At 46.5% G+C, this 21,690-nt stretch overlaps 1 protein-coding gene across 1 annotated transcript in view; it reads left to right on the top strand.

Moving 5' to 3' along the window:
* The first annotated feature begins 386 nt into the window (after positions 1-386).
* The window catches only part of bnc2 (basonuclin zinc finger protein 2), a 94,209-nt gene continuing 72,905 nt past the window's right edge, over positions 387-21,690 (top strand). The window contains exon 1 of the mRNA XM_061092240.1: positions 387-506. Within this exon, the coding sequence (XP_060948223.1) occupies positions 402-506 (105 nt within the window). The 5' untranslated portion in view covers positions 387-401. The remainder of the gene's footprint in view (positions 507-21,690) is intronic.

Consider the following 21,690-nt stretch of genomic DNA (forward strand, 5'->3'; position numbering starts at 1 on the left):
AACCCACCTTCACTGACTTTTTTTTCCTCTTCTCTCCTCCTTCACACTCCCACATCCCTCCTGCCCTCCCTCTCCCTCTCCCTCCCTCCCTCCCTCCCCCTCTCTCTCTCTCGCTCTCTCTCTCTCTCTCTCTCTCTCTGTCTAAGTCCAAGGAGGCAGATTTGGATGTGAGAGGCAGTGAGTGCGACACAGTCCCACCAGAGCCCAGCACAGACCCAGAAGTGCCCACCAGGCCACCTCCTCCAGCAGCAGCAGAGGCTACCGGACCCCACGACACCGCTGGAGCATCGAGCATCCCCCCCTCCAGCAGCAGCACCAGCAGCAGCAGCAGCAGCAGCAGAAGTGGTCTGGGTGGCATTAGCATCGTTAGCAGCAGCGCTGAGGGAGCAGGCGAAAGCTCCATGCAGTTCAGCACCAGACCGCCTAGTGCTGAGCAGCCGGGCTTCATGGGGACATGGCAGCAGCAGAGCACTGACAGCAACCTCCTCTACAGAATGTCCCAGCAGGTACGTGGAGCTCAGCCTCACCCCCCCACTCTCTCACCCTCTCACCCTCTCCATGCCTGACTCTCCTTTCGTCTCTTCTGTATTCAAGGAGAAAAACTTTTAATTTTTCCTCCAGTGATGCATGTTCAGATATGGGTTGTTTACTATCTGTGTGTGTGTGTGGAATTACAGTGTTTGTATGTGTCAGTAGAAGTGTGTGTAGTGTGTGGTGGGTTGGTGTTGGTGAGCAGTGTTTTGTTGGTGATATTTCAAAACGAGGAGTTTTTACATGCAAAATGCATTTTTGCAACTCGTGCCTACTTTTTTATAATATTTCAGATTTAATGTGTGTGTCCGTGTTGTTGTTTTACACACACCGCGCCTGCACTGGCTGTGTGTTCCTTTTAATTCCACACACAAGACATTTTCCTCTCTCTATACAAAAATAAGCTTAAAAAACTGCAGATTTTATTTACTTGTAAAAACACACATTTTAATACCAAAATTCGCCCGCTACCAGATAAATAATTGAAATCGCTCTTTGATGGATTATCCCTGTCTGGGTTGGTTACATACATGCTTTAAGTCTGCGCGTAATTGGTTCTGTGAGCGGTGTGGAGTTTAAAAGCAAAAGCAACAGCAGTGTTTTGATAACCTCGGCGCAGATAAAGGGCTCGGGGAAGGGGGCACCCCCCCACCCCCCCTCTGGGACCATGTTAATTGACTTCATGTGGCCGAGGCAGGAAGCCCCTAGCGCGGCTGCAGCCCGGCGGAGGAGCCGCGAGTGAGAACGCAGGCTCCTTCGCCGGAGAAGGAGCAGTGATACCGGACAGTGAGCACCGGCTGAGGAGGGTCTACATTTCCTCCAGACGGTTTCTCGCCTGTTATCATGGACGTTTGCCCCCCCTCGGTAGTTTTCTGTCTGTGCTTTTCCTTTTGTTTTAAGTATCTCCCAAGTTAGAGCAAGAGTTATTTCTCAGAGACATTTGTCAGGTAAGGAGTTGGGAGAGGAGTGTGTAGATGAATGTGTGTGTGTGTGTGTGTGTGTGTGTGTGTGTGCGTGCGTGAGGGGGCAGACAGTGCAGATAGAGGATGGTTGTGAGGTCGCAGTTAATCATTGCGGGAACCTGCAGGCTCTCCTCCTCTCCGTACCATGCACTCGCTGTTACGCGCTCAGGCCACAGCGGCTCCGTGGGAAATGATGGAGAAACTTATTCGGTATATAGAAAACCAGTCCGACCACTGGTTTCCACTCCTAATCCCCACCGGTGTAACAACCCTGGAAGTGAAACTGGTGTGTTGAGAGTAAACTTCTGGAAATGGCAACTTTTTTTTAAGTTTGATTGTTTGGTTTTAAAAAATGTATTCCAGCCACTTATCCACATTTAATTGCGTACGCCATATACTTAAAAAAAAATCACCACACGGAAATGAATCTCATCCGTGCACTTTTCACGCACATTGCATCTGTACAAGGTGATTTCCTTTACATTTCCCTGAAGTAAATAAATACGCACTCCTGCTTAAGGGTCTGGAGGAGATGGAGGAGGTGGGTGCGGACTCCTCTCCTCCTCTCCCAGTATGGAAGCAGGTGGACGGGCCCCTGCGCTCAGCATCTACTGGGACCCCACGTCTCACATCCCCAGTCCTTTTTTACAAATGCGCACCGTTGTTTCAATATAATCAGCTGTGGGACTCGCTGTTATTTATCCTTCCTCGCACCACTTAGAAGACATTTTCCCATGTTTAGTAGGCATGACATAAATCCTCCGAAGGAAGCCTGTTCCTTGACAGACTCGCCTTATTGGAATCTAACCGATAATGACTTTGTGTTTGCCGAGGATGGCGCACCCTGGGGTGTTGGGGTGGAGGGAGCTGGGTTGTGGGCTTGCGTTTCAAAAATCTCCCCTCTCGTCGCTTCCTTAAAGATCAACAAGGTGGCACAAGGGATGCGGTATTTTATCTGTTGTTAAGGCCAAATTATATTTCCATGTGATCGATGGAGACGCCCGGGCAGCAGCTCCGCGCCGGGCAGGACGCGTGGTGGGGGTGCAGGGCATCACAATGACACGACGTCAGGGAATTACTGTTATTTTTAATTCCTGGTAAATCACAAAACAAATCAGGACTTTTAGAAACGAGAGGAAATATCCCTTTGACGCGAGTGCATCGTTTTCTCAGCAGCATGAGGAAGCTGTGGTTTACAGCAGGTGTCTGATCGGGTCGGTGCACTGACATCACTGACACGATGTCTGTGGAGAAACTAAAAGAATTTAGTCCCCAAATTAAGAATCAAGAGTTTTGATGTATAATCTTTTTTTTTCTCCTAACGTGTTTTTAAGCACAAACCATAAAAAAGCAGCACCTGCTTCTTTCAGCGTGAGGGAAATGAAAAGAAAACAAATCTCAATTTGAAATCGAATTTATCCTCCAAAGAGATCGATCTCATTTTAAATAGAATTTAACATTTTTCATATTTTTCATTAAAATAAAAAAACATCTGTTATTGGTGAAATATTTCGCAATTAATAAAACAATTTATTTGCATATTCACATGCACGTTTTAAAAGGGATATTCGGGTTGATGCAATTCGGAAGGAATTGATTCAGCTGAATATTTAAATTGTTTTATGTTATAGGGGCAGTTAGGATTACATATTGACAATCTATCAGACGTGCATTCACTTTTCATTATTGTGTGTTTCTCTAACGAAATCAACACCAGTGGCGATGGAGGCTTTTCTGTGGGTGGATAATTTACACCTCTCATACCAGGCCTTAATAGGCTTTTAATCTCTGAAGAAACTTGTATTTTTTTTTTACCCTTTCTCTCTGTCTGAAGCACGGAAGCAGGAGATTCACAGCCTTCACACAATCCACGCAAGTGTCAACAGGAAACAGCATGCAATTTAAATGAAATCGATGAAATGGATTCGATAAATACTGCCTATTTTCCCAGCCTCCATAATGCTCAGAAATCGGTGCACAGTTTTTTTTTTTTTTTTTTACAAAGCACACACAAGAGGGAACTTTCACAATTGTTTCATGAAGGAGGGAGTCAAAAAAAAAATACAAACATTAATTAGGAGTTTGAATTATTTCCCACGCAGACTTTACGCCGTGCTAATATTCGGAGCCTTAATTGACCCGCTGCTGCTGCTGCTCCGAGTATCGACCCCTGCAAGTTAAAAACCCCGGAGTTAAGTGATGCTCCGAGTCTAATTGGTTCATCAGGGATAATTCCTCCACAATGCAGGAGCCGCAGGCCGCGTCTTTTTCTATTTTATTATTATTCCATTTTATTTTCTCTCCTGCGTAAAGACGGAGGAATGCGCAGGGAGCAGCTCGGGGATTTAGAGGAGCTCGTAAAAAAAAAAAACACACACACACATAGTGCCCTGACTTCCACCTGAGGATCTGCTGCTGCCACCCAGGCTCACGCAGCAGCAGCAGCAGCAGCTCCGAGTGGAAAGGGAAGAAGGAAGAAGTCAGTGCATGTTGTTCCATCTGAAGCTGAACCTCTGAAACAGCCTCTTCCCTCTCTCTTTCTGCAAGGGGGTACCGCGGCTTGCTTTGAAGTGCGACAGGTCGACTGTGGGCCGAGACCTGGAGGAGGTACAGTGGCACCACTGGTTTCTGTCTCTACTCCCAGTCCTACATATCTATCTATATTTCATATTTATATACTGCTGCTAAAGTGCCTCATCTCACACCGACACAATAACAAATACTGTGTCAAATATATAAATTAGAAGTAGCCTAATTAAAAAAATGTAAGTATAGTAATAATCACAATAATAATAATATAAGCTGCATTTTGTCATTTTAATCTAAGTTTACAGTGTTTATTTCAATATTAAATTTCCACGTTCATTTTCCCACAATAAATCAAATCCAATTTTGAAATCGAACAAATCTGCAGATTTTTCTCCTTTTATTAAATTTCAAATTCATCATATTGCAAAACTCCTTAAACTAAAAAGGTGCAAAATTACTGTGATAAAAATCAATATTTTGATAAAAGTAGTTTCATATTTTCTTTTCTTCCTTAATAATAAAAAAATGTGCGATGATCGGTTCCAATGGTCTGTTTTTAAGACGTTGAAATCGCACACAGGCATTTTGGCAGTGATCATATAAATATGTCAGCTTTTTTTCTAAATCTAAATTTCTCTGTGTCAGGTTTCGGTTCTTTCACATGCATCTTTCTTTAACATCCTCCCCCTGTTTTTCATATCTTGTGTCACATTTTTCACTTTTCATTGTGATCCATGTTTGCTGATTTTTCCCTTTGTTTCACATATTTCCTGAATGCTCACGATTCGCCACATACACAACTTGTTTATGTTGAACCGCTGAAAGTGAACGCTGCTGGCTCCGAGGGCACGATGACAGACATATTTATGGAATAACATGCTCCACTTTGTTTTGTCTGGGTGCAGAAATGGGGTTGATATTCTCCTCCCCAGTGCAGATCACAGAGTGTGCTAATCTGCCTATTAACACACTGATACACTTACAGCGGCGAGTGTGTGAGTCTGTGTGTGTGTGTGAGTGTGTGAGTGTGTGTGTGTTAGTGTGTGCACACGTTGTTTGACCCAGTGAGGTACAGACGTGCTGCATGTTGCAGATGTGGTGCATATGCATTGCTTCTTACCATCGTGAGGGACTGGGAGGCAGTGATTTGATGCATATGTGTAGAATTATCCACAGTGAGTGGATGTGTGTGTGTGTGTGTGTGTGTGTGTGTGTGTGTGTGTGTGTGTGTGGTTACACTCTACTGTTATTATTTCCATGTCTTTCTTTGATGGGTCGTTGCACACAGAGCATATGGATGCCTATATGTGCATGTATCTGGTGTCAAATGTGTCGGTGTGTGTGTGTGTGTTCTGATGGTGAAGTTTGTGTGTGTGTGTTAAAGGAATTCAAGTCTGTGCTTTTGTCATTAATTTTTCTGAGTGGGTGGCTAAATATTCCTATGCCAGTTGTGCTTGTGCGTTTGTGTGTGTGCCAGCGCGAAAGAGAGAATGAGCGAGTGCAGTTTTTTTGTGTGTGTGTGTGTGTGTGTGTGTCTCCCGCTGTGTTGTGTGCGTGTGTGTGTGTGTGTTCCTGCATGTTGGCTCGGGCTCCATGTGTGTGCGGGTGCGAGGTGAAGTGTCTCTTGGCTGGCCTTGGCAAGAGAGCTGGAGGAGAGCAGAGGTGAAAGAGGAGATTTGCAGAAAAGACACGCACCACTTCCCCCATTACTACTTTCTCTCTTTCTTATTCTTCTACTACGACGTCTCTGTCTCTTGCTGCTTCTTCTTCTTCTTCTTCTCCTTCTCTCGCCGCCTTTTCCTTTACCTTCTGCACCTCTCAATCCTCCACACCTCACCCCCCCCTCTCAACTATCTTCCCCAAAACTCTCTCTCTCTCTCCACCTCCAGTCCTCCGGATGCTAAATCAGATGGTTTTATTCCGCAGCTACTGTCTTCACTGAGAGGTCTCGTGAGATTGAGCCGAGGATCATTTTGGGTGTTGCAGTGCGTTTATGGGATAATGAATTGTGATATGACACAAGGACACGAGGAATCTTTCCTCAGTGAACCAGGGAGCGACTGGGATGTGCCTCTCCATCAGTGTACAGCCATAAAACCTGATCGCAGAAGATTTGAATCCTCTTCTCCACCACTAAAGCTTCACTGATGGTGCCCGTCCCTTTACTTGCAGGCCTGTGGTTGGCTCTCATACGGTTTGATGTAGTTACTGCAGTGGTGATTTCCAGGTGAGAAGGTCCAGATATCATAACCGAGACAGGCCCATTCTGTGGCGTCCTGTCAGCCGGTATCCTCCTCTCTCTTTGTGCATATGCAGCCGTGATGCTGTTTCCTGAAGGCAGCGTTATTTCGGCAGCAGCGAGCACAGAGAGGTGAGCGTAAGACTGAGTGGGAAGGCGGCTGCAGCTACTTGTATATTTACCGTTTGCGTGTGTGCACTATTAAGAGCCCATCGAGTTTGCTTGAGTAGGAGGATGCACAAGGTCCCATTCATGCTGCGGTCCCCACTATGTTTACCCAGGAACCAACCAGGGCGATATGACGTCCGCTACATTTTTACTTTAAACTTGCTTCAAAAGCCTTTTTTTTTTAAATTTTTTTATTTTTAATAATTGCATCACTAAGCATATATCCTATACTGAAACCTGGAGATATATTAATATAGTGTTTTTCCCTTTGATAGCATTTATAAAGTCTATTTTAAAAACTCTCGATATTTTAAGAGGATAAAATCAATTCCCGTGATTTGAATACCGTCAGCGTGACCTCTAATACACACATCTCTGTAAATCGTATCCTTACAGTAAAAGCATGATCTTGCCAAAGAAAAGAAAAATGCTACACCGCACATGGCTACGATCTCGTGTGTCCCGGGTCGAACAGTAACCTCTGTAGCCGCGCAGCAAAGCCCTGCAGGACCGACCATCCTGACTCTGTGTGCGCGACCCGAGGGCAACCAGCGATCAATAAGCATCATGTGAGCATCACTCACGGCCTCCATGTCAGCTGTTTCCTGTTTGTCCTGAGGAGACGGCTGCCTCAGTGAACGCCTGAATAATAGGGAGGCTGCAGAAAACGGTGTCGAGACGCTATCGTGGAAGCAAGAAAAAGGGGTTTTCTTTATCATATGTCTGGCAGGGCAGAGTAGTGCCTGTTTGTGTGTGTGTGTGTGTGTGTGTTTGTGTGTGTGTGTGAGAGAGCGTGGAGGAACGACAGCAATGCAGAGCCATCTGCTCTCCTCTTATCAGGCGGCTGAGTGGTGAAATCTCCTGAAGCCGAGTCTTTCCCAGGGACCTGCTTTAGTCTTGTGTGGGCAAAATAACATATCTATAAATATCATAAGATTGTTGCGTAAGATCACGTAGATTCATGAGGTATTTTAAGGTGTTCGATTCAGTTTTAAATAAATCTAGTGTGTGGCAATAGAATACGAGGTTTAGTGGTGTGATTAGTCCCACGCCGCTTTGGGAATAATACAAAGAGAAGAACAATGTGTCAAATAGGATGGAAGAATACGCACTATATATATATTTTCAGCGATTTGATATCGAGTTTTCAACATTCTACTGTCCCACTTCTTCTCATTCCCCTCCCTGGCGAGGCCTCTTCAAGCAACTGCATGCTGCTCTTCACCCTGTTTCTCCTTCTTTCATTTCACACGTCTCTTTTCGAGGGAGGGCCGCGTTTCTTATTTGACTTTGGGTGGTTTCCTGCAGAGGGGAGAAGTCGCCGGTGTGAAGAGGAAGTGTGTGTTTGAAGGGCCAGCCGCTCAGGATGTCACCACCCCGCCACTGGCTAATGAGGGGGACAGGAGCACCGAGCCAGGGCAGCAACACACACACACACACACACACACACACACACACACACACACACACACACACACACACACACACACACACACACACACACACACACAAACACACACAGCAGGAATGCAGCAGCTGTCACCAAGGTCCGGGCAGTTACGGAAGGGTTGAAGTATCGTCGTGTGTGTGTGTGTGTGTGTGTGTGTGTGTGTGTGTGTGTGTGTGTGTGTGTGTGTGTGTGTGTGTGTGTGAAGTGGCTGTACCCGGGGTCATCGGGGGATTGAGAGCAGGGAGGGGCCTGCGTTGGCTTCATTGACCCGGACTCCGCCACCGGCAGAGAAGATCATCACACATAATTGACTTAGGTAAAAAAGAAGTCTGAGGAAACGTGTCCATATATTTTGCAGTGGCCGTGTTGTATTTTAAGACCCGAGCATATGGCAGAGACATTGTTGCGAGAGGCTCTGTTCTTTCCCCGGCCTGCGTCCAGAGGAAGGTGACATGAGGTGTGACCTGCCGCTAAGTGACAGGAACTCCAGCGCACTTTCGCCGCGGCTTCTCCCTTTTCCTGTTATTCCTCAAACTCCTGTTATTTCGTTTGCCTTGGCGCCGCGCCAGCTCGACGGGCAAATCGACAGCTGACTATTTTTACATCCCGTCTTTAAGGACCCCCTGTCTGCTCGGCACCCTGCCTGCCAATTTGCCCCATCAGCAGTGGCAGCAGAAGACGAGCTCCCGAGGCACCGGGGGCCTTTCATTGCTCTCTCTCTCTCTCCCGGCGGTGTGGCTAATGCTGTCACTGTTATTTGAAAAAAGCACTCAGGCTGAATTGCTATTATTATTGTTAAAACCATCATCATCATCATCAGGCTTATTTATGGTTATGGATAATGATGGTAATTTTGTTCAGGGCCCACGGTTGACTCCCTCTCTTTTCTCCTGGCTAATCCGACGCCGCCGGGCGAGAGTGCGCGTGTTTTGTTTGTACTGTACATTCACAATGCGCTGGCAAATTACCAGAGTTGTTGTTGTGGAGGGGAGGAAATGGCCGCGCAACAGGTAACGGCGATTTCACGACCGCAGTTCACGTGTGAGGTGAGGAGAACTCGCCGACAGGGATAAATACGTTACATCTCTTAATGCATATACGTTGAACTCAATGGCTATGACAGGAGGAGGAGGAGGAGGGGTGAGAGAGGCCTTTCCCCCACTATTTTCTGTTTCATTGCTTTTTCTCAGTCGTCTTTTTTTCCGCTCCCATGTTTCGCTCTCCATCTATCTCTCCCTTCTCTGTTCTGTTCTGTCTCCAGCTTACCGTGGAGATTTGATTGCTTGAGGCCCAGGGAGGATTTTTAGGGAGGTTCTGGAGAAGGGAGGTTAGTGGTACAGGCTGTGGTAGGCTTGTAGCCAACGTACACACACACACACACACACACACACACACACACACACACACACACACACACACACACACACACACACACACACACACACACACACACACACACACACACACACACACACACACACACACACACACACACACACACACACACACTAAAGATATGCAGTCTGACAGGCACAGATACCTGCTTTCCCCCTCTCTTACTTTGTCTTTTCTTCACGCAGATTGTGTAAAAAATTCCCTTCTTTGAAAACGTCCGTCATTTCAACGCTCGAGTCAAAGCTCATTAGCTGCTTTTAGTTGTGAGTCAAAGTTTTAGGGCAACATGTGTGAGCGTTTGTTTGTGCTCTCTGCTGACTTTGTAAAGATGTTTGCGCTGCTAGATTAATAACATTTAATGGCCACTGTTAAATGCAGCTGCCCTGGCATCCCACTGCTGTGGTTTTTTTTCTGGCATAACCAAGTGCTGGGTGGCTTTTCCTTTTGTGTGTGTCTGTGTGTGTGTGCTGGGGCTGGTTGGTGAAGGCGCTGTGTGTTGTCGCTTAGCATACCCGTGCATTTTGGAAGTGACCACCCACACACACACATACCCAAGCTGAATTGAACCTGCCTGTGTGTGAGATGATCACATATCGAGCAGCGGTGGACTTGACTTCTAAACAATCTATAACGTCAATTAAGTCACAAATGATCTAATTAGCCTTCTGTGATAGACATCAATTGGTCTGACCCTGCATCCATGGAAAACAGCAGGGGTGGAGTGGGGGGGGGCCAACACACACGCACGACCTCTGCCACCGCACATTGTTGTCCGTTTAGCGCTCGTGGCATTCATTGTGCGACTGAACAACGGGACAAAGTGGGGATTCTTGTATGGGAAAAAAGCAGTTTTTTGTTGTCGTTAAAGGATGCTGTTGTGGACACACACACGCGTGAGCCTGTAGCCACACACACACACATACACACACACATATACACTTGCTTTCTCTATGTTGATGTTTTCCCTGTAAGTGGCCCGAGCTGCCTCTTCCATTGTCGGGAAACACACTCAGCGATAAGTGCTTTGTCGGAGCGCCGTCCGCTGCATGATGTGTGCGACTCTGACTGCCATTTAATATTTCATAGCATTTAATCCATTTGATATGTTTCCTCCAAATACAAAAAAAAACAAAAAAAACCCTGCAGCTTTTGTTTCCTTTATCCAGGCCATTACTTTGGAGCTTGTTGATCAGTTTAGATTTGTAAAGGGTGGCAACAGGGGATTTATCACCCAGATTCACCGCTGCCTCTCTGCACGGCCGTGAAGCTCATAAATTTAGCATCTTGTTGCTCTAAAACCTCAGGAGGGCAAAGGTGATCCTTTTGTGCCCGATCAATGTGCGACCAGATATAACTCAATAACGTTAATAATAAAAACATCATAAGCAAAAGGAGCGAAAGCTGTGAGATTTATCGCGGGAGAGAAATGTGAAATGAGAGCACTTAAAGGGCAGTCGGGTTTGCAAGGATGGAGCGTCTGAGGAAGATAGCGCATTATGACAAAGAAGAGTAGAAGGAGTCGACAGCCGTGTGCACCAGTCGGGAGGTGAGGAGGAGGAGGCGCTCTCTGAGATCAATTGGTAATAGGCTGATGTCACAGGGGCGATTAGAGGCGTCGACTCGCCTGTGTTGTAAATGCTGTCAGATCGGTTAAAGGAAGCCTAATACCTCTCAGGTTGAAAGCTGTAATAACATCAAGTGTAACTGGATCTGTGGGGAAGTGTGTGTGTGTGCGCGCGCGAGAGTAGAGAAGAAGGAAGTATTTCACAGTGTGTATGATGCCTAGGTGTGTGCATGTTGTGTTGTGTGTTTGTGGGGGGGGGGGCATAAAGTAGCAGCAGCAGCATGCAGAAAGGCCAGAGCCGCGGGGTTGCTCCTGGCATTTTTTTTCGGCCACCAGATGCCTGTCACTGCTTTAAGAGGAGAAAAAAAAGACAAGAAAGAGAGAGAGAGAGAGAGAGAGCAGGGGATGAGAGAGGGAAGAAGGACAAAGAGGAGGGAGGGGATAGAGGGGAGGGGCAGTGGGGGTGGGGGGGGGGCACCGCTGTTCAAATCATGTCACGTAGCGCTAATTCATCCAGCCTCATTAGAGAGAGGGAAGGGACCAGAGGGCCTCTCTCAGGACAGGGCCCGCGCTGAAACACACACACACACACACACAGAGACACACACACACACACACACACACACACACACACACACACACACACACACACACACACACACACACACAGGCAAACACACACACTCTCACACACCCAAACACACACACACACATTGTCTCAGATTTTCTCTGGCACATGCTTACACACAGATGCAATTTCTCTCTTATAAACACACACACACACACACACACACACACACACACACACACACACACACTTAGACACACACACACACACAGATGACACTGGCACATGGCGCAGCGCGGGGGCAGTTTGGGGAATAGAAAATTGCCTTCTCAGGAAGGCCCTGGCCAATTAAGGACCTGACCGTATTGAATGTCAAGTGTTAATTTAGGCTGCCCCTCCCTCCCTCCCTCCCTCCAACCCCGACACCCTCACCCCTCAATTTCCCAGCAGTGGTGGTGGGGGGTAAAGGTGTGTGTGTGTGTGTGCGCGCGTTTGTGTCCCAGTGATGAGCAAATACATGTCAAGCCAAAGTTGATTGCCTGCTATCGTATTATGTGTCGCAGACAAGTGGCAAATGTGCTCCCTCCTTTTAGCCTCTCGCGAACCCCCCTGAGGGATGGAAGGAGGGAGGAGAGAGAGGGAGGATTAACTGTACCGCCGTGATAAGAATGGGGGGGTTTTACACAGGCGAAGACAGGGGGGGGGGGCAGGGGAGTGAAGGGGACAGACAGAGAGACAGAAACACGGAGGAGCAGAAAGAGCTGTTGTTTGATCTCAGGACGGGCGAGTGACTTTGATAGTCTTTTAATTGCCTTCATTCTTTTTGCGGAGGTGCCGTACCGGGGCAAGACAATCAAAGGAGATATTTGAGAGGTGTTTTCTTTTAAAATGCAACAAATTTTTAACTTTATGAGAAACTTCCAATGATGTCAACACAATGGCTGTGTGTTACACTCGCAGTCCAGGGGCAGGCAAGGTTGTGTGTGAGTGGGACTGATGGTAAATGCCCACCTCCTTACCTCCGTGATCTAATAGACATCCACTTAGTCTTAATGGGCAGATTCCCTTTCTCCCCTCGTGATGACTGTTGCACTCTTTTAAAGGTGCAATCGCCAGCTTGTCTTTCCTATCAACCCCCCCCCCCCCTGTATCTCATGTTCAAGACAAGAGAGAGAGAGAGAGAGAGAGGGGGGGGTGGGGTGATAACTGGAAAAATACATATGGATGCATCGCTCACAACGACGACAATTCTCCCACTCACTTTAGCCAGCCCTCTGGCTATGTGTGTTAGTCAAAGGCCCATTATTTTTTACATTCACGTAAATGTATGTATGTGCCCTGGGTGTGTGTGTGTGTGTGTGTGTGTGTGTGTGTGTGTGTGTTTGTGTGTGATAGCAGTGATGTTGTGAAATTGAATAAAGAGGGTGAGTATTGATCATTTCCCCTTGTGTGTTATTAGTGCCTGCTGCTACTGACACAGAGAGCATGAGCCACACGCACAAACATATGAGGGACATATACACACACTTGAGCGCACGCACACACACACACACACACACACACACACACTGCCATGTTTACTCTGGAAATACTGCGAATAAGAGCTCCCCGCACACTGTCCAACTTGCAATCAGTGATTTATCATGCTGCAACGTTTCGGTACCAGACCTTCATCTGAGAAATCTCTGGAAATACAGCATGTTGTTTGCATGTCTTGACAACTGTAATAATTGCGTCAACGGGGAAAAAACTACACTTAACTGCTGCGTGTTATACATCCACAATATTTGCCCGTAACCAGTTGGTGTAAACCTATAAATTATAGCCCCAGTAATGTTATGACACACTGGGTTATATGTCGTTGACATATATATGCACCGAGGGTCTTTTCAAAGTGAGGCAATTTTTGTCCTCTCAGCTTCTACAGCCCTACACACACACACTTACACATACACACACACACACACAAACGTATACGGTCTTTACCATTACAATCTGTTTAGTCAATCTGCTGTGAGTGATAACACGTTTGGAGTTCACAAAGGTCATGGCAAAGTGTAATTCAGTCTCTGATCACCGATATCCAAACAGCCACCCATGCAGGCCTCCGGGGCCAGGGGAGAGGGAGGGTGTGAAAGCCCAGCCAAAGAGCTCCGTCTCTGGGTAGAAGGTGACGTCTGAGGCCTCTGGAGCTCCAGCGGTCAGCCAGGACTGAGAAGCCTGTCGAGCCCCAGAATGGATCACCCTGACCTGGGGAGTTGAGGACAAAGGGAGAGAGAGGGGCGCGGAGGGGTGAAATAGATATGGCTAAAGGGAAAAGAAAGAGAAAGCAAGAAAGAAAGAGAAGAAAAGGAGAAAGAGTGCGACCGGTGACTTAATCTCTCCGGAACGGCCATCCCCCCCCCCCCCGGATGATAGATCTAGTCGGCCGAGTGTGTGACACAGATGGATAATGCAGGCGTCTGGGGTGATAGAGTTATAAATTAACACATTACCGGACCTTAATGTGAACTACCGTGGAGGACCCCACACCAACATCCCCAACCCTCCAGGCACACACACATACACACACACACACACACACACACACACAAACACACACACTTACACAAAGCTTCCTATAGAGTCTCAGTGATCCAGGGTGTGGACTCGACTCCTCAAGTGCCATTGATCTGTTAAAGTGCTGAATTAGCAGGAGAAGCAACACAGCTACTGACACACTTTTTATTTCTTTCTTCCGTCTCAATATTTTCATTTTTATCTTTTCATTCGTCCTTTCTTTCTTTCCTTCCTTTTTTCATTTTTTTTATTACTTCCTTCCTTTCATTTGTTCCTTCATTCCTTTCTTTCTTCCTTCCTTCCCTCCCTCCCTCCCTCCATCTTTTCTTTATTACTTGTTTCCTTCCCTCCTTTCTTTCTTTACTTCCTTCCTGTCTTTATCCTCCCTTCCTTTTTCCTTCCTTCCCTCTTCCTTCCTTTTTTCCTTTCATTCTTTCCTCCCTCCCTCACTCCCACCCTTCCTCCTCCCTTCCTTCCTTACTTCCTTCTTTCCTCCCTCACTCCCACCCTTCCTTCCTTCCTTCCTCCCTTCCTTCCTTCCTTCCTTCCTTCCTTCCTTCCTTCCTTCCTTCCTTCCTTCCTTCCTTCCTTCCTTCCTTCCTTCCTTCCTTCCTTCCTTCCTTCCTTCCTTCCTTCCTTCCTTCCTTGTTCTTGACTGACATGCTCCTGTTCTCTCGGTGAACAATCCCCTCGCTCTTTTCCCTGACACACTTCCTGTTCAGTCACAACTGCTCCTTCAAGTAACTCTCGCTCTCCTCATCCTCTTGTCCTGGCAAACACCCGTTCCTTTTTTTTTCTTCCTCCCCCCCGTCTTCTGTCTCCAGCTGGAAGGTTTCACCTAAAAGAACAGTTGTTTTTTCTCTCCTTCTTCTTGTGGCCCACACAATATTCACCAGCCAAAACTGTTATGTCCCCCTGACTATGAGACTGAAGGGGATGTGGTGTGTGTGTGTGTGTGTGTGTGTGTGTGTGTGTGTGTGTGTGTGTGTGTGTGTGTGTGTGTGTGTGTGTGTGTGTGTGTGTGTGTGTGTGTGTGTGTGTGTGTGTGTGTGTGTGTGTGTGGCTGGGGATTGGTATTTAATAGCCAGACATACAGAAGAGCTAATATCCAGAGCAGCAGTAGCCTGCACACTGTAAGGCCACACACAGTGACAAGGTCCTGCGTAGCTCGCTGGGTTTAAAGACCGACCCGACTCCTGTAGAGTGAGGCGATGGCTTCTACATCTCCAGGCTAACCACAGTGAATTCCACTGGTTTAAATGTCATTTAACAACATACCAGTGCCTCTGGAAACGGAGCGGTGATACAGTAAGGGTCACTGGTCCCTCCGTCTGCTGAGTGGGTCGGGCTGTGTTGTACTTGGGCTTATGACTGGGACAGACAGTCTGCTCTCGGAGTCTGAGTCAAGGCCCTCAGCCAAGAGGTGCAGATTTGTTAGTGTCTGCTCCATTATCACCATCACTCTCGTGGCTTGTTGTGTGTGTGTGTGTGCACCGGGGGAGAGAGGGAGGGGAGGAGAGGGTCTGTCCCCTCGTTCTCTTGCTCGCTGTGGTCCAGCCCAAACAGTTTCCATCTGGTGACCAGTGACTGACCCTTCTCTTGTCTTACACACACTCCCACACACACACATACAGACGTATACACACACACTGGCTGCAGGACTGCATCCAAGTGATGAGTGAGTGACCACCAGCCTCCCCCCCCTCCTCCCCTGCCGAGTGTCCATCCCTGCCAGACCTCCCGGGACCCTCCCCTCACTGCACATGATTGGTCGATGAAAGGTTGATGGGCGACCGATCCGTCCGCAGCTCCAATAAAATGCTCAATAAAACACTGATCCCGGTCCAGACAGGGCTAATAGAAAAAGAGCGCGGAGGAAAAAGCACCTAAACATACATACAGTGAACACACCCACGCATGCACACACACATACATCACTTTGGCACAACATAAGCATTTCCCCAAACTGGTTGGAACCACATTGTAGTTTTTCAGCCATTTGCTGATATATGAGTCATTGTTTGAGCTGTTTTTTATTTATTTTATTTAAACATTTCTTTGAATGTGAATATCCTCTGGTTTTATTAGTCGTACATGAAAGTAATGAAAGTTTAGGAAGGTTGGTGAAACAAAATAAGACTTGACCTTGCAGAAATTATAACCACATCTCTTTGACTCTTTTGGGGCCCAGTGATCAATCACTGTATAGATAAAGTCACTCGATCAATAAGAAAGACAATATTGTTAGTTGCAGCCCTATAGTTCAGATATTGGACATTGGAAGTTCCTCTGGTTGACAGAAAAAGACCGGTCCCTGTTTTTGTGTGTAGTGAGGCGCAACAAGAGAGAAAGAAGTGTGTGTTTAGAGCGCGCAGGGTGACAGACCAAGGTCAGAGGCACAGAGGAAGTGACACATGCATCACAGGGTTGTGACATGTCAGGGTCACGACAAAGGTCACGCTGCACGTCCAGAGAACACACACACTCGTGTCTTTCAGCTCCTCTAGTGTGTCAAGGAGTGACCGTCCCTTCAAAAGGAAATGAAAGAAAATGGAAAGCAGGAGCAAAGTCCACCTCCGCTCCGCCGTGGCTGCTGCACACCGGGGGAACAAGGACTGTGTGGAGAGCAGGTCACAGGCAGGGCATGATGGCAGTGTGATGCTGTGACTGGAGCTCTCCCTTCAGGTTAGATGCAAGGGGGGGGCGAGAGAGGGAAAGACGGGAGTGAGAGAGAGGGAGGAGGCGAATAGAGATGGTGGCTGTATAAAAAAAAAAGAGAGAGAGAGAGACAGGGCCGATGGAGAGAGATGGAGTGAAAGCGCAAGTGGAGCATATCAGCAACAAAAACACTTAAAGTGAGGGATAGTGAGCGGGGACAGAGGGAGGGGGGGGTGGGGGACTGAAGGAAGGGGAAAGCGGGAGGAAGGGGGGGGAGAAAAGAGCGAGCGGGAGTGTGTGTCCCTTCGCCTGAGGCTGATGCATTGTGACAGTCACTTAGAAGGATTTCACTTCCTCCTAAACTGTGGCTCGCAGGAAGAAACAACCATGAGTTGGGACAATTATGGGCAGAAGGAGAAATGACAGGACACATGCAGAGTGATCTGCAGAGGGAGGGAGGGAGGGAGGGTGGAAGTCAAGCACAGGGGCGGGGGGGTGGCGTGAAGCAAGCAGTGTGTACATGTGTGTGTGTCTATTCGTGTGTGTGTGTGTTTGTTCAGAACACAATCCAGTTGCATTTGGGAGATGGCTCTTCACTGTGTGTGCTGCCTAGGGTTGCAAAGGGGCGGAAAGTTTCCCGGTAAATTTCCGGAAACTTTCCATGGGAAGTTAAGCTCGGGAATTTTGGGAATTTTGAAAAAAAAAAAAAAAATCAATAAAAACATCATTCAAAACTCTATTTTAAAGATGTATGGAATGCAGCAGACGGTGCACGTTGAATTTCAACCCTCCACTGTGCATTCTTCCATCACATGCACAGATAATAATTAGAGCTGTCAAACGATTAAAATATTTAATCGCGATTAATCGCATTTTGTCATAGTTAACTCGCGATTAATCGCAATTAATCGCAAATTTGTATCTATTCTGAATGTTCCTTCATTTATTATTTTTCCATAATTTTACTTTCGTTTTAATGCTCTTATCAACATGGAAAAGTGGATTGGCTTGCTTTATGCAAATGTTTTATATTATTGAAAAACAACATTGCCAAACAGGGCGGTACAAAATAAAATTATAAAGTGCACATTTCAGGTAAACAAGGACTCAGCCTATAGTGCAGTTAAACCATGGCTTAATATTTTCTTTTTTTCAAGTTTGCTGTGAACATAGCAGTCAGTCCTCTTATTTCAGAAACAATGAACCATAACAGTTAGGTTACCAATAAAAGGTAAGCCTACTACTTCTTTGCTTTAAGCTAGCTACTCAAACAGACAAGCAACAAATAACAAACAAACAAAATACACAGGCAGGTGTCGGCCTACTTTGAAATAAATGAAACACAGAACTTTGTAGGGCTATTTGAGTCCTCCCCTTATTTGTGGAAAATGTATGAAATAAGAAGTACCCTATTTTTAAATAAATAAAAACATATAGCTGCAGCCTAATAGTGTAACGGACTGGGTTTATGTTTATGTTTGGTTTTGACGTATGCTCAGTAAAACACTGTTGAAGGAGCGCTCTGATGTCTGACGGTCATGAAGGGGTCTGGGTGGGACATGTGACTGTTTGGACCAATAGGATGGGGGGATCGGGGATCAATGAGGAAGTGAAGTGTTGATGTCTGCGAGAGACGGAGTAACTGCGAGAGGTGCACATGTTCGTGTAGAGGAAAATACCAGTTACTAAACCACGAAGAAGTTCCGTGTCCTGTGGGACGCTACAATAGCTTTAAAATATATATTTTAGGTGGCGAAATATTAAAACAAAAAGCGAGAGCAGGTCAGACTGGAGGCGAAACACAGATACTGAAGCTGCAGCTGCAGCTCTGCTTTAACTCGAGTTAAAAAAATTGACGGCGTTAAAATGGGTTTGCGTTAACGCCGTTAATAACGCGTTAAACTGACAGCCCTAATAATAATACAAATATAATTCCCAGCATCCTTCACACTACAGCAGGGCTATTGAGGCATCTCATGTGTGGAGACATTTCACCCCATCCAATGTAGAAGGAAAGGCTGTGTACATTTGCAAATACTTTGCAAAGACCTATGTTAAGAATGACTCAAAGATGCAGAAGCATATTAAGTCAAGTGCCCAAAGTTTCCTCAGGGCTCAAATCAGCCTATGACAAAACAAAAATGTTTTTATTTATGTCTGTATATGACAAGGTAAATACAGTTAGTATTAATTACCCACAACATTTCCAGTGTATTGCCGTTAATTCCCGTTAATTCCTGTTAATTCCCGTTAATTCCCGTTAATTCCCGTTAATTCCCGTTAATTCCCATGGAAGGTTTCCAACTTTGAATATTCCGGGAATTTTGCAACCCTAGTGCTGCCCAGTGTGTTTGTGTGGCAGGGGAGAGGAGGTGGGGGGGTGTTTTTGTCTCTTTTAGCTCTCGGTGCTCACGCCGTGTCAGGGAGGCCCGGGCGTCTCTCCCTCCTCCTGGTACCGTGTGTTACCACTCGGCCTCCCTCATTCCTTCACCCCACGTCTGTAACTTAACCTGGTGACGGCGGGTAGGAGGGAGAGAGCGAGAGTGAGAGAGAGAGAGAAAGAAAAAAAATAATAAAGAAGTTGGATTCAGTTGCTGCCAAGAAAACAGGCCCTATTTTTTTTATTTTAATTCTTTGCTTGATTTGATTTCTTCCTGTTTTTTTTTTTAATTTAATTTTGTGGAACTTTGTGCATGCTAATAGTTTGGTCTTTGGTGTCCTGTGAAGTGTCCCAAACGTTCTCTCTCTGCTACGGGACATTGTGTTACCGAGCGCTGCCAAGAATGTCACTGTAATTTGAGTGTAAGTGGATTCCAAGAACTACACTTTTCCTGTTTCATTGAGTCGTTTTGCTTTCAGCACTATTATGTCCTGCGTGCGAGTGAGGTGCTGCTGTGTTTGTCTCTCTGGCCTGTGTCTTTCCACATGGTGCCTACAGTTACAGTTCACCTACAGTTCTCTGGATTCTTGCTCCAGTGTGTGTTTGCTCGTGTGTGTGTGTGTGTGTGTGTGTGTGTGTGTGTGTGTGTGTGTGTGTGTGAACGCACAGTGTAATAAATAATGACAACTGCAAAAAAAAATAGCTTTCATTTTGAAAAATATACCACAGTCGACCGCCCTGCGATAGCGTCTATTCAAACATAGATGGATGAGCCGCTCTCTCTCTCTGACTTTTTCTCTTCTATCCTTTTTTTTCTTGCCAGATGCATTTTCTTATTCGTTGGTTTTGCCTCGTGTGTGTTTAACAGACGCGCTGCATGCTGAGCCTACGTCACTCGATAAAATCTATCAAAGTGAGGCTCAGCTTTGGTTTTTTAGGATCCCAGATAAAATGTGGTTATATCCTTTGCGATCTGTTTAACATGTCAGCACGTAAAGTACATTTTTATTTCACATTATCACCAGCTATATACATATAGTGCAATTCAAAATTTCAAAATGAGCGATTTGATTTTGAAGATGCTGAAGATAATTCCGGTTTCCCACACGTATAGTAGAACCTCTGTCCTCCGTCCCTGCCACCTTCCCTCGCTGCGTTTCCCCCCCCGCTCATCAGTATGGCAGTTGTGTTTGCTGAGCTGGCTTTTGATAGACTTTGGTTTGGTCATCGGAGAATTGTTATTAGCTCTTCCTCTCTTCCCTTCCTCCCTTTCTTCCCCCTCTACCTCTCTCTCCTCTGGGTTTTGGCTCAGATGCACCTCCAGGCCACGCTGAGGCTGGAGCCTGTGTGTGGGGGGGGAGTGATGGAGGGATGGATGGATGGAGGATAGCTGGAGGACGGAGGGAGGGAGGGAGGGGCAGACTGGTACAGAGGTTGAGGGGTATTAGACCCTTGAACGCAGCTGGGACCCCTTCTATCAAAGAGATGGAAATGACCGTCTGCCGGCATTAGAGGTGCTGGGATGAAAGAATGGCCGGCGAGCCCTCAGAGAGGAGTTTGGCGCCGCGTGGAGCCGGAGACTAAACCACCTTTTCTTGTCTTTGATGGCTTTTAAATTCAGAGAAAGTCATTTAATCAATTAGCTAAACTTTTGCCGTGAAAGTGAACGTTTACTTTTTCGCTTGCAAAACTCGCAACAGTGAATAAAATGATTGTCACTGATTAACTGTGTTCTGACGTCTGAAAAAGCCTCCAAAGTCAAACAGGACTTTTTGGATGGTCTTTCATTTTTTTCGCCAGTCGCCATAGCAACACCTCCTCACCAACACAGTGCTATTTTGGGTGTTAACGCCCACTAAGAACTTTCCTAAAGCAAACAGTGTTGTGGATGATCCTGAGAGTTGTGCAAGTAGTTTCTGTTTAATCACGGCTGTGTGGACCGACCCCGGGATTAGCAGAACTCACGTCCCGGCAAAGATTAGCCTTTACTTAAATAAAAAAATTGCATATTACCCAGACCACCTTGCGGCACTCATTACCCATGACAGGGGTCAAGAAGGGTTGTGGGCTAAGCACTCCATCGACTCCAGTGTCAATAATCTACTCGTGTCTGTCCACATTTACCCTCACAGTGATGTGCAGTAGCATGTTGGCATCGTCTGTGAGCAGATTACACGTCAGCAGATTTTGACCCCGAACCCCAAAAAGTTCAAACCTCAGTAGAATCTTTTAAAAAAGTCCTGATAGGAAAAGTGAACCCAGTAAAACAGGAACATATTTTCTGGCCATTTTTTTTCACCACTGCTAGCTGCAGCTCTCCACTCGGTCCAACGCAGGCTTAAATAATTTATCTCCTCTGCTCTCGCACTCGATCTTGCACTCTCTCTCTCCATGTCGCTCTCTGTTGCCCCCCCCCCTCCGCCACCCGCCCTCTCTTTTCATCTTAGCACTTGCTTCATTTGTTTGCTTTGAGGAGCTAAATCTTGTTTGCGCATATTAATAAATCAAGGGCGGATTATCCCGCCACGGCCGCTGTAGCATCCGAGGCCTTTTACACCGTATTTGCGGCCGTGTGGCTCTGTTTGCAGAGTGCACCCCCCCCACCCCCCCCATACCAGGGAGGCCTAGTGCGCTAGGGCTAATTAGATTAATTCTGATGCCTGTAATGATTGCTCGCCATCTATTTT

Source organism: Limanda limanda, chromosome 2 (assembly GCF_963576545.1).
Source record: "Limanda limanda chromosome 2, fLimLim1.1, whole genome shotgun sequence".
NCBI classification, from domain to species: Eukaryota; Metazoa; Chordata; class Actinopteri; order Pleuronectiformes; family Pleuronectidae; genus Limanda; species Limanda limanda.